The 16,776-nt window shown below is 41.4% G+C and overlaps 2 protein-coding genes across 3 annotated transcripts in view; both read left to right on the top strand.

The window, feature by feature from the left end:
- MOB3B (MOB kinase activator 3B) overlaps window positions 1–5,083 on the top strand; it is an 83,183-nt gene extending 78,100 nt beyond the window's left edge. For both annotated transcript variants that reach the window (XM_064402688.1, XM_064402689.1), the window contains one exon: window positions 161–5,083. In XM_064402688.1, the coding sequence (XP_064258758.1) occupies window positions 161–190 (30 nt within the window). In that variant the 3' untranslated portion in view covers window positions 191–5,083. The remainder of the gene's footprint in view (window positions 1–160) is intronic.
- The window catches only part of LOC135291260 (trichohyalin-like), a 422,947-nt gene that overhangs the window by 83,869 nt on the left and 322,302 nt on the right, over window positions 1–16,776 (top strand). The window lies entirely within an intron of this gene.

Here is a 16,776-nt window from a genome sequence, read left to right as displayed (position 1 = left end):
TATGTTCATTGCCCTTGAAAGTGACAGAAAGGGGCGAAGCATGGTGCCATATAAAACTACATGAATTTGCAGAGTTGCAGAAATACTAACAGTGAAGAGGCCTGTGCACACTTTATCACAAATGCCATTTGTTTTTTTATTTCCCCTTCTTGTTTTACAGAAAGAGATGACAACCAGGATGTGTCACTAAAAACTACCCACTGAATAAAAGCAAATCCAATTTCCTTCCTACTGAAGAGTTCAAGAATATCACAGCGCTCAAGGACTGAGCCTGCTTGTTAATCCCTGGAAGCAGGAAAGTTTGGAGCCACAGTTACTTTCACAAATGCTTCTCTCCAGTGTCAATGATGTTAACCCTAAATATGCTGCTAGGAATCTCATCTGAGCAACATGGATTATTGAGAAAAAGAAAAATCATATCAGTTCTAGCTCCTTTATCAGGGATAAGAACCTCTTCAGCCACAAACAATGGCAGACAGTGCCCCAGCTGCTAAAGATTTACTGAAATTCAGGTCCTTGGGCTGACCTCCAGACTAGCTGTTTTGAAATGAAATCTGCAATTTTGCCTTTTTTTTTTTTTCCCTTTTGTTTCTTGGTATGTGCTTTCTTTCTTAACTGCAACAGACTATTAAGAGGTTCTGGAATCAAAGAAGACTTAGCCTTTAATGCCCCCTACCCCGCTCCAGGCCACCCAAAGCTTGGCCACCATTCCCAAATACTAGCAAGCCTTGTATTTCTGGGAAGACAGCCATATCCTTCAGCTGAACAGGCAGTTTATGCTTCATTGTGACTCATAATTTAATGACAGTGGAAGGGTTTCTGATCTCAGCTACATGAACAGGGACCCAGATATAGCTCTGCAGTGCTGAGGTATTTTCCTTGAATTCATGCTGTGACTGGCAGCAAATGTTCTCAGTATCTCTCTATTACATTAAAAAAACCAAGCTACAGTCGTCATTTTCCTGAAGTACCCTATAAAGTGCACCTATCTGTCATGTAATTTTGTATGCTTTTATCCCCTTAAGAAAAGGATCCTAGTCAATCACTCTAAAATTTCATCTTTGCAGAGAAAAATAAATTTAATTTGGGTAACTTGCAGGAAGATACAGTAAAGATGAGTAGTAAAAAATGTTAGAACAGGAGGGACTAATTGAAGGTCCCTGTAGCAATTAAACAGTGCCCAGTAATGTGACTTGCTTTATACACTGGGCTAACACAATACTTTTTTCCAGAACTTAATTCTGGAAAATTAACATGTGTATGGACAGTCTAGAAGGATCCATTGCAGCAAATCAAGTCTTCTACGCCAAATATGCCCTGAGGAGGCTTTCTTCTGAAAAAAAAAAAATTAAAAAATGAAAGTGATACAGAATACTACAAGATAAAAACTTCTGAATAAATGGGAATCAACTGGAACACACCTATGTATTCTGTGCCTTGTAATGAATTTTGCACACTTGTGTTATTGTGAAAAGTTACTTTTTCCTGAATAAGTGCTGAACTCTGTTTCTGCCTTCTCCTTGAATAAGTTTAGACATGTTTACGTCTTCTGAGACAGAAACAGAAGAAAATCTCATGGAGTATCCAGTGATTGGAATATTTGAAACAGAGTGGTAGCAGACACTAAAGAATAACGGCAAATATTTTCTAGCTTAATGTTGTAGCACATGATGATTTATTTGCCTGCTTGCTTAAATCAGGGCTTGTAAAACTCTTACTGGGAAAAAGTGCTTTTGTCTCTGAACATTTGGTGCTCCTTTGATGGGGGCTTTTCTGCATCTCTAGAACTAGGCAAGCAGCATTATCCTTAGCTTTCAAGGGGATGGACCTAGCTGTTCTTACCTCCTTTGGTAGTCTTTGCAATCAGGTTAATTCTCTGGGGATTGGAATGCACACACAGATAATTTCTGTTGTGCGCAGGATATAACTAGCTTCTGAAATTCATGGCCACAGCTACTCTTGAGCTTGCCTCATTTTAAAGAAGATAAAATATATAACTTCTTTGGGGTGGTTCATGTAACTGGCAACTGCCTGGAATTACGACTCCAATTGCTTATGATGGGTGTCTTGAACTCCTCTAAAGTGCCTGGGCTGTGGCACTGTTTGAGATGGAGCTGATGCAGTGTACTTGAATTTCACTGCCACCATGACAGTTGCCATGTGGTGTTCTCAGTCTGGGCAGCACTGTATTTGAAAGATTAACATAAAGATGCAAAGGAGTGGAATTTAGCTCATAAAGATCAAAATCAGTACTCACATTGAAAAACATGGGATTTTATGCATAATTTAGTCTTCATTTTATTACACTACTAACCATGTTCTGTTTTGAGACTATTCACTGCAGCTCAGTCTGAAGATTAGGCTGAGAAAAAATCACCTGAGAAAAATTTCAGTTATCTTTTTGTGAATGCAAAACTTATCAGGTGGAAGTATTTTCCTTTTTTTTAACTGGTTTTTTTTTTTCCCACCAACCCCTACGTTTCATTTTCTGGTAGAGCACACTGTTTGAAGCAAAAGAGAGAAATGCAGAGTTGAACCCTAGAGGATTTGTGTTTGACCTGACCAAAATCCCTGTAATGGTAAAAGTCCATTATTACACATGAGATGAACCAGCTGCAAAGAAGGGAAAAGTGGACTTGTTTTGGTTGCTTATTCTGCTAGGAAGAACATGGAGTTTCCTTCCTCCACCTGACAAGGTGTGGCCTTCTGCTGAGTATCTCCCAACAGGTACTCTTGCTTCTGCAGCACAGCTAGTCAGCCATCACTTGGCCATCATATGCCACAGGCTGTCTCTCCTGTTCCACTCTGTGGTAGCTGATAAGCAAATGCAAATGTTTGGAATGTGGCATCACTATGTAAAAGAATCATTTTACCCCTTCCCTTAGCAAGAGAAAAGCAGCCTCCTCTTGAATCTTCTGATCAAGTATTCCAGCTTAATCAGTAATTTGCTCAGGGTTACAAACAGACAGAATGGTGTTTTGCTTATTAATGCTTTTTCTACCTGATCTTATTATTACATATGTTTCTACTAATGCCAGCATTCCATATTGTTCTGGGATTGGGAAAGGTGGTGGGAGGAGAGGGGAAAAAAGAGGGGTTTATTTGGATTTTTTGTTTTGCTGTGGTTTTTTTAATCACTTTTCTAGTTCTTCAGTCAGGTTTTGTTTTTCTTACATATTTTGTTTCCTTGATACTTATGTTTAAAGATGCTGTTATGTTAAGCTTCAAGGCACTTCATAGTGCCTGTATAGAGGAATCATTTCCACTGATTGAAATTCAGCAGTACTCTGAAGTAATGAAAGGTTGTGAAAGGTTCCTATGACACCAAACTTGACTTCAGTTGTTAAAAACTTGACAGCTTTTATTGATTGTCTCTGTAATAATAGATTTTGTAATGAACTTCTGGTTTATGTTAACATAGTTTAGTGACTACTGTAATATGAAACAAATCTGAACATAACCTCCCTTAGTCCCAGGGTCTTTTGAAGGTTGGGGTTTTTTTACTAGTCCACAGCAGAGAAATTGATTATTTCTATCAGATTTGAGAGAAGCTGGAGACTTATGAAACTTACTAGTTTCCTCCAAGAACTCAGGCTCTAAAGCAGCAAAAGTTACATCGGGCAAGTTATTTGACTCTCCTGATGAATGAATTCATTAAGAAGAAGGCAGGGAAAGAGAGGAAAACAGATAAAGTGTAACTCTACAGGGACCTACAGACAACAGCTCAAGACGTGCAGAAACTTAGTGGGTGAACATTATCCTCAGTGACCACAAATTCCTTGTCTGTGGAGAGAGTACAGAAAATGATACTCTTTGTAGCTGGGAAGCTGCTCTTGTCAAGTCTCTATTAATGACAGACTAAAAGGACTTTAAGCACCTTTGGGTTAAATAAATTACACATTTTGGAGATGTCTCAGAAAAAGCTACTCCTTCCTGTTGCTTTTTACCTCCTCTTCATATTCTTGAGGTTTCTCATTTTCTGGATGGTAGGTCTCAGAGCCAGCCTTCAGCCTTTCAGTGTTCCTTTTGCTTACCCAAGGACATTACTCTTCCAAAAGTAGCTTTCTCACCTGCCTCTGTGCCTCTAGAAGGGCTACTTCTCAGCTATGCCCTCTGAAGAGAGACCATCAAGGGCTGGCTGTTTACCATCTCTTCAGAAGAACAAAAGCAAGAGCAGGAGGTTCCTGCAAGAGCAGCAAAACAGCAGTCATTGCATGTAAAATAGAAATAGAAATATGATTGCTATAGTAAAGCATGCTCTATGGGCTTCAGAAAGGGGATAACACTGGGGCATCCAGTATAGTGGTCAGTATTTAGATATTTTTTCATATATATTGGAAGAAATTTTTAATAAAAGACATTTTTAACAATTATGGAGATTATTCCAAAGGCAAAGCAAGCCAAATCAGCACTAAGAACCTGGTGATGGTGTACATTTAAATAAAAAGTTATCAAAGTTGATTTTTTAATGTGTTCTATGCTAAATAGGCAGTGATTTCTAAGGTTTAGCCAAATATGTTATAACTCTTAGTGTAGGTTCTGTTCTGTGTTTTAATAAGTTTTCCTGTTTTAAAGACAGATATAATTAATATAATTAAAAGTTATAATAATTTTCTTCCAGGAAAAAAAGTAAGTTACTTGTCCAGTCTAATACATGCGTGTCTGTGTATGTGCATGTGCCTGTATATATACAGATATATATCTCTGTGTGTATGTTTGGGGATAAGGATGTGGAAGCATCAGCATATGCACATGTACACTCCCTGCTCTTTCCCATAAAATAATTTTTTTTTTAAATTTTGGTAATTTTTAGGGGAATGCATCTCTCTAAGATATAAGTGGTTGATTCCTTTTCTTCCTCCATGCATCAGCTCTCTTTGGTGTGTTTTTTTTAATGCTGTCACATTTGTCTCAGACTTTTTTAGTTGTTTGTTATTAAATAATTGTTCAACTGTATAGGAAGAGACTCCAACATTAACTGTTGTAATCATTAAAAGAAAAGGAAAGTTTCCTTTTCAAACCAATCATAATGGATGAAGCAATGGAATACAAATATAAATAAAATAAGCATAACAATGCAGAAGTATTGTGAAGTTATTTGCCATCTAACTCTTCAGCAAGAAAAATGCATACCACAGAGCAGAATTCTCTGGCAGGCTCCCTGGACTCAGAGGTGAGTGAGATCCACCACTGCCAATGCACCAGCTTCACAGTCCTCCCACCACCAATGTGATACCAAGAAAAATTGATCAAATGTCATGCTGATGAAACTGGCCAGCCTCTCACCAGCACTGTGGGATCTGACAAAGCATGTGAGTAGCCGTTCCTTAGCTAAGCTGGCTTCCTCTTTTTTGCCTGTCAAATATTTGAGCTTGGGAAATTTAGGGTCTTCATTATGTCCTTTACCTGAGTCCTGGTGAGACACTCCAAGGAGCCTCCAGGAGTGACGGGTAAGTAGCACCAAGTAGCCAGTTAAAGGCAAACTTTTGTCTCCTAAAAACAAAACAGCCTCAGTTAGGATTTGGCTGCCACAGAGGGAAATGAGGTCTAGTAGGGCAGTAGAAACTATCTCCAGCATATGGACTTGGGCACTTACTGCATTGTTCTCTTTGTCCTCATTCCTAAAGCACAGATAGGCACATGTATGTGCATAATTATGTGTTGAAATTACTGTACCTAATATGAGTCAGGTACAGAGCTCGAGGGGAGCAGGAGCATTGGGATTAAGAATGGCACAGTAGAGGCAACACCCAGTAGGAGAGCTGATGCTGGACTCTCAATGTCTCTCTCTGGCATGGGGAGGATCTGAAGATTAGAGATGCTGAGTCTAAAGGAGTAACTTGAAAACAGCTACTGAGGGAAGCTGAGGAACTTGGAAGCTGAAAGAAGCCCAATGGCAAGAGTTTTGCAGGGTAGTGCATGCACCTCTGTACACCAAAGGGCTGTGCCACCATTTAGAGGGTCCTCAAAAGCTTGTAGAAAAATGCCAAGAGAAAGCTCATGAAGTTGAATAAAGGGAAATGGAAAGTCCTGCAATTGAGAGGACCAGGCTCTGCCCGTATATGCAGGAGTCACCCAGCTGAAAAACAGGGCAGGGAAGGAGCAGGGCCCCAGCAGACACCAAGCTCACCACAACCCAGTAATCTGCCCTCATGACAAATATGTCAAATAGCCTCCTGGACTGCGTTAAGAGGAGTGTTACCAGCAGTTCAAGAGCTGATCTTTCCTCTGTGATCAGCCCTGGTGAGACATGCCTGGAGTGCTAAGTCATGGATGCATCAGTACTGTCAAGAGATGGTACAGACTGGAGGAATGCAGAAAAGGGTCACAGGCATGATGAATGGACCAGGGCATCTCCCACAGAAAGGGAAGCTGAAAGAGATGGGACTGCTTATCCTGTAGAAGCCCAATGGGGAATGTTATCCCTATGTATAAACATTTAATGAGGTGAGTGAAGAAAACAGTCAGACTTTTCTCAGTGGCTCAGTGGTACCCAATGACAGAAGCAATTGGATACAAAGTACAGGAAACTTGTGTTAAACCTGTTCAAAGTGACCTTGCTCTGAGTGTGACATTGGACTAGGGACTGCCAGCAGTGCCTCCAGTCCAGTGGTGTGGTAGGCCTGCAACCACAGCAGCTATCTAGGCTGTCCAGCAGTGATGAGGCTCTTCAGTGTGCTGTTCACAATCCCCTTGTCAGGGCCAGAAGAGACCTGTTCTGTCAGGGGAAATCGCTGTAGGAAACCCTCCTATGGAATGCTGTTGCATGCCTTCCTATACTGATTCCATACAGCAGTGAAAGCTGAGCAGCAAGAGGAAGGCACCTCCGTGCATCAGCCAAGAAGCGAAGGAGTGGGGCAGAAATGACACTGGCTATAGCAGCCCACATGCCTTTCTGCAGCACACAAGTTGTCTCAGCTATGCATTAACACCATAAATAGGATATTTTTTTCCTCTTGCTGCTGCTCAATATGATGGCAAAGCAGAATCCAGCCTCCCTTTTCTATTCCAAACTGCTTTTCACAGTCCTTGGAGAGAATATAAAATAAAAGTGAGGCAAACCCAGCAGGTGATGAGGTGAAAAACAAGCAGATCTTCCCGATTAAAAAAAAATTACATCTGACATGGAACAGATTACACTCATTGTTTGAAACCTTAGATTGTGTTTAATATGGCATGGCAATTCAAGCAGTTAAAGTAAATTTACAGGTCATCTGAAAGTGTCACCCACCAGATGCATGCATTTTGGGAAGTGGAGCCATACTGGCAGAGTAAAAGCCACACGTTGCTCACACCCTTAAAAGCCACACTGTAGGTAATTACTAACTATTCAGGAATAAATATGGCACAATGGATAGCAGTAGTTAGGAGAGGAGGTGCATGAACAGTAGGGCTCTCTTGGTGTAATCACATTCTATCCATCAAAAAGTAAAAAAAACCCACAAAAGCATAAAACCAAGACCAGACTAGTTACGAAATTTGGCATTTATAACCTATCAACTGTGTCACAGAATACTCCTAGACCATCAAAAAATTTTGTCAGGCTAGTCAGCTCTGCAAATTAGGACACTTTTTTTTTTTTTTTTTTTTTTGTTCAGTGTTAAGCATGTTTCATGTTACTTTCTGGTTTGCAATGGGCAACAGCCACAGCTCATGCACTAGAAAGTTCTCATAGCAAGAGATTGGCTTCTAAAAAGTGACATCACTTTCACCAAATGAAGGATGGCTCTTGCTGAACATACCTAACTTTATGTGGATGGAGCAGCAAAACCTCAGAATGGCTGGGAACAAACTGAACAAAGCTGCATCCATTATTGCTAGTAGTCTCTGTCTCAGCGGTGCTTTCCTTTCAGACAAATCATCAATTTATTAGCTACACATTGGCATCAATGCTCATTAGTAAAAAGAGAATCAGTGGATGCAGTGATAGGAAAAATTCTGGCCCAGGTTTGGAAGACCTCCTGAGTCTGCAGATAGGTCTGAAGTCAGCTGTAAACGATTATCCCAAGCCTTGTCTCACCATGCTGTGCTGGAGTGCACTTCACTCATGGTCTCTGTCTTTCAGCCTCCCCTGGACTCAAACTAAAAATCAGATGTTTCCACAAACTGTTCCGTTGTGGTCCCAGAAGACAAGTGTTTATTAAACTAAATATACATGCACTTTATACTATGTTAACAAAATAAAGACAGCGATTCCACCATCCGTTTAAACTTTCTGAGGCTTTATCTTAGATAATAATCAGAGAAATAAGCTAACAGTGCAGTCCAAAACCCCTCATAATAACCAGTAGCTTCAAGAACACACACAGGTAAGACCTACAGAGTTAAGTCCAAGAATTAACTGATCTCCCAGTTGACACTCCCAGACATACCAATACTATGGCAAATTAATCTATCTATTTGATTGCCTAATTTCTAGGGAGATATAGCATGATAAAGTGTGAGGAGACAAATTATATTTTCTAGCTGAAAAACTCTTTACACCCCCAAAATCCTAATAATCTAATATACTGCATTTGTCCTTCTCAAACAGGGTGGTATGTATTACCTAAATGGGACCTACAAGAAAATTTTTGACAAGGGCTTGTAGTGATAGGACAAGGAATAATGACTTGAAACTGAAAGAAGGCAGGTTCTGTGAACTCTCTGAAGCAGTGGAACAGGTTGCCCAAGGTGCCGTTCAAGGAGAGACTGGATGCAGCTCTGAGCAGCCTGTTCTAGAGGGAGGTGACCCTGCCCATGGCAGGGGGGTTGGAACTAGGTGACATTTACAGTTCCTTCCAATACAAACTGCTTTATGATTTTGTCAATAAATTTATGAGGGAGTACATGTGCCTGGGAAGGAGAGCTGATTTCCTTAAATAACAGGTCTCACTGACAGGACATGCTTCATTAAGCAATCCTGTGCTAGATTTTCCTAGCAGAAAAAAAAAATCAGTATGAAAAAAAGAAAATTGCACAAATAAGACTGTTTTGTTTTAGCTGTGGTGTTTGAAGCCCATTGATCAAACAATCTGCTGATCATTTTCTTTTAAGATGATCACCCATGGCAATGAAATCAGACTTTCCCAGTCTGTCTTTCTGTCTCAGAGTTACTTGGACATGACATATAGTTATAAAAATGGGAAGAAGGTTGAACTAAAGAAAGAGTCTGAGTTGACTCAAAAAAAATCGACTTTTAGTATCAGCAGTGCATGATCCTGAGCCTTGTGATGTATGTGTGACCCTCAAAATGTCAGTTCCAAAAAACACACCAAAAATTGAATTTTACAGGTAGATGAATGTCTGAATGTCTGCCAGGGTTTCTATCTCAAACAACCCGAATATTCCAGCAAATGAGCAGGAACTGTGATAAATCGCTACCTTAGTTTGACAGCATTTTGTTGCTATTAGCCAGCATTTCACAATGAGCCTACATAAATCATTCTTTATACCAGTCCGTTGGAAAAAAACAATTCCAAAATACAAAGTACAGCAGAGAAAAAAAAGAGGAAAACAACTAAACAAGCTGACAGACTTACTTTGCAGGCCTTGAGTGTGATGTCAAAGGCCAGCCTGTACTGGTGTTTTTTCTGACACTGCCACATCACGTGCTGGGGAAAAAACGTATTTAGTTTGTTACTTCTGATTTGTGAGCTCTTGCATTACCACAGGTTGCCATTATCCAAACTGGTGTCTGAAAACTGATGAAACTACTGTAACGGGAACATAATGAAACTCAAAACTCACACATGAGAACAAACTCATGGCTGAAAAATTGACCTCTATAAAAGCAAGTGTGATAAAAACCTTCTTAGAGGTGTTCATTCATTCAGTGACTGGAATGACAAATGGGACTGAACTTTGCTGCCATTTCCTGTTCTTAGGTTGGAGGTGGTTTTGCAGGATTCAAGGTGGACTTAATGCATTCATTCAAAACAGTTACTCTAACAGATTGGCTATTTCCTGCCTCTGTGGCACAGCTCATTATTTGATCCAGCTAGCCCAGTTACGAGACATATTGAGAGGGATGAAATAAACTTCCCCGAGATGGACCAATCTGATTTTTATTTACGCCTCAATGTATGGCATACATGAGGCGAAGGATTCCTATCAGGACTGTACACGTGTAGACAGCCCTGTCCTCGGAGAGGCTTCCCCTGACAGCCGATTAGGGCAGAGAAAACTTCCACGACCGTGCTGCAAGAGAACCTGCCACAGGCTGCTGGGGCAGATGTCCGGGTGCCGCAAAGCAAGCCTGCCAAAAATGCCCGTGACGTCGGGCTGTGGGAGAAACACATTAAAGCAAATGGTTGTTACACAACACCGGCGATTTCTGCTTTGCGTTTCTCGGGGGGATCAGAGGCTCACTCGGAGGGTCATCTTGGCCCTCCTCCCCTCCTCTCGCTTTTTTCCCCCTGTGGTCCTGCTTCCTTACCCGTACCTGCTTTGCCCTCCACCTTTTCCACGAACCAGCTCACCACATGGACAACCTCGTGCCCGCTGCCTGCCGGCAGAGCGGGGAGCCGCAGCCGCCGCCGCTGCGCGTCCTGCGCTGCCCGCTGAGCAGCTGCCCAGCAGTGCCCACAGCGACCCGGCAGTGCCCACAGCGACCCAGCAGTGCCCACAGCGACCCGGCAGTGCCCACAGCGACCCGGCAGTGCCCACAGCGACCCGGCAGTGCCCACAGCGACCCGCCTGTCGCCGCCAACTTGGGCAGCCCGGCCGCGACCGCTGCAGCCCCGCCACCGCCGCCTCCGGCTCTCAGGCGCGCCCGCAGCTGAGGTGCCCCGACCCGAGAACCCGCAGCTCTCTCTAGGAGCTCACCCACAGCCACAGCAGCCTGTTCTTCGCCGATGGAAGGGACACGCAGACCGCTGCTGCGTGGAAATCGTGCCCCGCTCCGCAGACACAGCACGGCTGGCAGCATGCATGCTCCGTGTGCCGAGCCGACGCTGACAGAGCGTCAGGAGTCTTAGGGCAACGCTGTCCCTCTCTTCTGTTTCTTTCTCTATCTCTCTCTTTTTCCCTCTCTGCTCCTTTTTCTATCCCTCTATTAGTAGGAACACTTACCTTTTTGTAACAAGAGGCGGTTCTCAGATATAATATTGCTGCATTTGCGTCTTATTTTCATCCGAGAAATCTGCCAAAAAGAATCCTCCCCTACACCCGCTTTTATAGCGGAACGGGACATTCTCCCTTTCTCAAAAGGAAAGAGAGATGTACAGAGCAACAAAAGTCTTCATTTGAACAAATAAAAGAATACAAGACAATAAACAGAGATATGGTATTTAATTTTTCCTAGTGAAAGATCTGGAAGCCATTACTACTTAAATATTCTCAAGTCCAAACACTGAAACAGGCTGTTCTTTGGTTTTTGTTTGTTTGGGTTTTTTTTTGTTTGTTTGCTTGTGGGATTTTTGTTTGTTTGGTTTTTGGTTGTTTTTCTTTTGTTTGTTTTGTGTTTTGTGGGGGTTTTTTTGGTTTGGTTTGGTTTGTTTTTTTTAATTCTTCCAGTTCCTATGTGAAAGTAAAAATACCAGTTGTTGTCCATGTAATTTTATATTTAGATAAAGGAAAACAAGACTGTCTCTTCTATAGTTGTTTTACTGTACAGACTTTAAGCACTTCAGGTTGGTTTCTTCTTTTTGCTTGGTTGAGTGTTTGGGACAATGATTGGGTTGCTTGGTTTAGTTTGGTTTTCTTTTGATTTTTTAAGCATCTTTGCTGCTCTGCCTAAGGCTTTCTGTTCTATGTCTAGTATGTCTAGGAGGAGGGAGAAAAAATAAATCAGGAAATGTCCAAATCCTTTTGTCTTGTTCTCTCTGTAGGTTAAAGTCACTAAGACTTTTTCTTGGATGTCAAACCCAAGTGCATAAAAGTGAATTGCTAAAATTCTGTTCAGAGTGAAGCTATGGCAAAGAATCATCATGATAGAAATTACATTGGAACTCCCATTCTTTAAGGAATACACTACATATATTTTTAGTTATGAGATTGAAACATCTGAGTTTTCTTTCCAAGTAGAATGCAACATACTCCATTTGCTGGCTTTAACTAAAAAACTAATTCTGTAATTGATGAACAGAAAGACATTCAGGAGGAGAAATTAGTTTCTAGACTAGTATGAAGTGCCTCGTACTTTATTTTGTTTTGGAAGTTAATTCTTTCTTTGCTTTTTGGGGGTGTTGTTGAGGATTTTGTGTGTGTTTTTGTGGTGTTTTTTTTTTTTTTTTTTTTTTTTGGTTTTTTTTTTTTTAAGTAACAGCCTCCTCTGGTACTTGTTTTGGAAAAAAACAAGAAAATAAATAATAGAAAAGCATGTAATAGAAAATCATCCACGGGCAGGAGGTATAGGCTTTGGTACACTGAACTGGTTCCCTTCTGGAGCACTTATAGAGGGCAAAAAGGGAAGGAGATAATCCTAAGTAGAATACATGTTTAAGTGTGGAACATAAAGCATTTTCAAAGACCATGACAGGAAATTAGTGGGATAGATCTCATTAACTTTGTTCCTCTAGCAATGCTTATTCATCAAGATGTCAGGCAGTGTAATTATTTGTTGAAAAAATGAAAATGGAAGAGAATCGGTGGAAAAAGGAGAAAAGTAAATAGTAAGACAATTAGATTCTTGTAGATCAATTGCAAGACAGCTAAGAACTAGTAGCCTGAAATTAAACCTTTTATAGATTATCTGTATAATACAGATGCACACATATATCTTAATTTTCATTGTATGGAAGCAAAATATATCCATAACCAATCTGGATAACTTCAGTGTCATGTTGTGTGGGGTCTTTTCCATAGCTCGCATTTACCATGTGTCTAGTTTTGCTAACTCAGCCTCTCAGCTCAAAATCACATTTGCTCATGTCTTGCAGTACAAACACCCTGGTAGCTGTTTAACATTGCTTTATACCCCTATTCATTCATCAGCCAATCAGTCATTCCTAGACTGCTTTGGATATGAACCTAAATCTTTAGTGTCACATACACTATGCTTAATCTTAGCTTGAATTCCTTGCACACATCTGTCCACTGCCTGGAATGATTGTGTAGGGGATGACTGCATGCCAGTTGCCTCTGTGTTGTCCCTCACCTTTCAAGCAAGGGATTTATCACTTGAATTCAGTCAACCTCAGTCAGAGGTCTAATTTTTCTTTTCCGCCTGTGAGAGACACACACTCACCTCCAATGATAAAAAAGATGTTACATTTTTCACCAGAAGGAGTTCAAGTGCTCTTACCCTAGAGTAAGTTTGGAAAAGTAGTGACTAGTTACAATCAAAAGTGAATACCTCTGGGAACAGAGATAGCTGTAGGGTCATAGTCCATTTCACTCAGTCAAAAGCCATTTTACTGAGTTGCTAAGAGCTGCAGACTGCATGCAAGTGTGCCACACCAGAAATGCTCCTCCTTCTAGTCTTTGCATTATTCTGTCAACTTTAAAAATCTTGCTTATGTGTATACAGTGAGTCAACAATAATTCAGCTAATGAAAGTGCTGATTAAATAAATTGTTAAGAACTACAGCCCTCTATTGTCCTAATATAATTATGTAATTTCTCAGCTGCTGGATTTCATTTGTATTCTTGTTCTGCAACTCTCCTTTCATTTTTTTTAATTTACATATTAAAAATCTGACTTGTCTTTCTGTAGTCAGCAGAGGGAGCCATATTATTTACTTATGTAGAGACCTTGCCCTTTCAGATCTGAATTTGCTCTTTTTTCACTTCAGCTGAGCTAGAAGCATTCTCCAGCCTTAAAATTTCTTTAAAGCGTACTGGGACAGGGGTGGTCACTTAGTTAGTTTGGCAGACTGTTACAGACTGCAAATAGGATATATTTGCCAGGTATTTCATTTAATGTTAACCATAACAAAAATTATTAAGAGTCTATGTTATCTTAAAGAAAAAGATACACTCCACATTAACTTAAAAAAAAAAACTAAAAAAGTTAGAAATAATTACGTCTTTAAACTAAAAACTTTGTAATCACTAAGAAACATGTTTGAAAGAGTTGTAGCTTACAGTCAAGCAAAAAAAATTGGTGAGGACTGAAAAACCACGTAAGTGAGGGTCATCTAGAATTTGGGGGTAAGTGAAACACATAATTGCAGATGAGTCCAGTCTGCCCAGTTATGCTTTTTCATCTCATTATATTTGTGCATACAATTGACTCTGTCTGCAATGAACATGAAGTTCCAAATATCTCTGTTTCTTTATCCAAGGAACAAGCTGATGGATTTCCCTTTTTTCATGTGATTACTATTTTTATAAGGAATATAAAGATATGAGGAAAATATTTTTTATGAGCTCTGTGCCAGAATACAGATGCTGTACTTCAGGGGCCAGTGAGCACTGCAGAGATGCATTTTGAATATCAGTTCATGAAAATACCATAGTAAACCAAACTCAGGGTTTAAAATCCTCAAACAAGAAAAATGTGCTTTTGATGGCATAGCTCTACTAACTAGGTCAGCCAATAAAATCAGAAAAGATCCTTTGGATGTTGAATTGCCATGGCTGCACTTGGTCAGCTTTTGGTGTAGAAAAATCCCCTCTAGGCCTCTGCAAGGGAAGAAACTGACACTGCAGACTGGAGGTTAAAATATGGGGTCTAGGTGAGTATATATGGATATAAAAAAAAACCAGGTAGAATGTCAAGTTTGATTTTTCTCTAGGCACTAAGTCTCAAAGCTAGGGAAGAAACAGCAAAGATGCAGAAGCGACTGTTCCTTGTGTTCCATGACTTTCTGAACTGCTGTTTGCACATAGACAAGGGCAGGCAAGGGGCTGCCAAGGATCTTTTGGATGCAAAATGGAAAGTGGCTGCAACTAAAACAACTGCCCAATGTAACAGGCTTCTCATCCACTAAACTACAAAGCATCAGACGGCACCCACTCATATTAATCTCTGATCTCACAGCTTTTCAAACAAAAATTAAGTAGACTGTTAAAACAGTTTATGGTGGAAGATACTTTAAAGCTCAAAAACTCCAACCATCCCTGCAGCGATCAGGTACTTCTTCAAGTTGATCAGGTTGCGCAGAGACCCAGTGAACCTGCTCTTGAATGCTTCCAGGGATGTGGATTGCATGTACACCTCAGCATGAGCTGTGCCACGAGTTCCTCCTCACATTGGAGTCAGAGAGACATTTTGGACTCCCTACAGAAGCCATTGTTGTCCTTGGAGGCAGCCAGGGAGCACCTAGGGGCATTCCTTTTGCTTTGAGGTCAGCTGGGATTGGGTGCGCTTTGCCTGAGCCTCCCTGTGCAGTAGAGGCAAAAGCGGGGATTGCTTCCTGATCAGCAGAAGGCTGCAACCTAGCAAATGACCCAGGGAACATGTGTGTGCTCATCTGGCTAAACTGATCAGAACAGTTGGCTTCCTAGATTCCCTTTAGACTCCTGACTTGTCAGCAGTCATTGGAGACAAAATTCTTCAGAGAAATTAATTGGCTGTAGGGGTGGTTTCATACTGGTGTTGTTTTCATGACTGGTATTGCTTCTACTATTCCTTCTACAGACCACATGGGCCCCCACCATATAAGTCTCCAATCAAGGTGCTTTTCAAAGGAAATCTAAGCCAAACTTGAACTGAAGCAATCAAGGAAGTGGAGCAGATGACCAGGAGCACTTCAGGATTACTTTCTCCAACGCCAGCTCGGAGCCGGACTTAGAATAAAAATCCTACAAACCCTCAAGCCAATTGGAAGATTCCCTTCCTTGTCAGCCAGCGAAGAGTGCTCTATGTTCACTTCTGAATTGTCCATTCTTTCTTAAAGATGGAAAGTCTCTGCTGTGGCTGTTCAGGTGTGGCTTGGAATTGGCAACAGTCTCCTTCCTTTATCAATTCCAACCTACACAGCCATTGGAATACCGTCCACTAGCCCAGTTTTGCCCAGCCATGGACTTCTGGATGGGGAAGTGTGGGAACTCAGTACATCACTCCAGATGTCCAGAGCTACCGAGACAACCCTTGGGGGGCTCGGAGGCCCTGGAATGTTGCCAAAAGTACCTGGTGGCTTGACTTTGATCCTTTTAAAGAAATGACACCTGAAGGTGAGGAAATGAGAGAATTTCAGGTCTGAATGGTGAGGGGATGTTATTCACTTGTTAGAACTTAAGTTAGAATGCACTGTAAGGGGGGGTTTTATGTGTTGTACAGGGGGGTCTGGAATTCTGTGCATGGATCAGGAGTCCCAAGATGGAGGAATTTGGGCGTACCCTGTCCTTCTTCTTTCTTCTCCTTGGCATCCATGTTCAGGATGATGTTGGCACGTGTGGATTGGTTCATAGAGAAAGTACACTTGCCAACAAGGGGAGAAAGTATTGGGAATTAAAGGTAAATATCTAATACGTAGTTTTCACTATAAGAGAGACAACCGCCTCGTGGGTGGGAGAGAGTGCCCTTGGCTGTCTTGCTGATCAGACCTCGGCTGGACAGACAGAAAAACTTTGTAGATAAGAAATAATATACTCAACTGAAGACCTAAAAGCAAGAGTCCAGACTCCTTCTTCGAGAGCGCGGCCTACCCAGAACCACTTTTTCCCATGCTGGGGCAGAGACAAGTAACAGCCGACCCCGGCAGGGAAGAAAATGTAATTGCATTTCCAGCCAAAAGGCAGTGAAGAGCAGGGCAGCCAAAACATCCTGCAGGGACACAGGTTTTCACCTGTGCACATAGAGGCCGTGGTTCCTGGCCAGTGCAGACAGCATGTCTCCTCTGTGACTGCTCCCACTTCCCAGGTGGCCATGGCTAAGAGACACAAGGCTCTGCAGGTGGAACCAAACAA

The sequence above is a fragment of the Passer domesticus genome, chromosome Z, assembly GCF_036417665.1.
Source record: "Passer domesticus isolate bPasDom1 chromosome Z, bPasDom1.hap1, whole genome shotgun sequence".
Taxonomy (NCBI): domain Eukaryota; kingdom Metazoa; phylum Chordata; class Aves; order Passeriformes; family Passeridae; genus Passer; species Passer domesticus.
The sequence above is the reverse complement of the archived record's forward strand: the minus strand, read 5'-3'. Positions and strand labels throughout refer to the sequence as shown.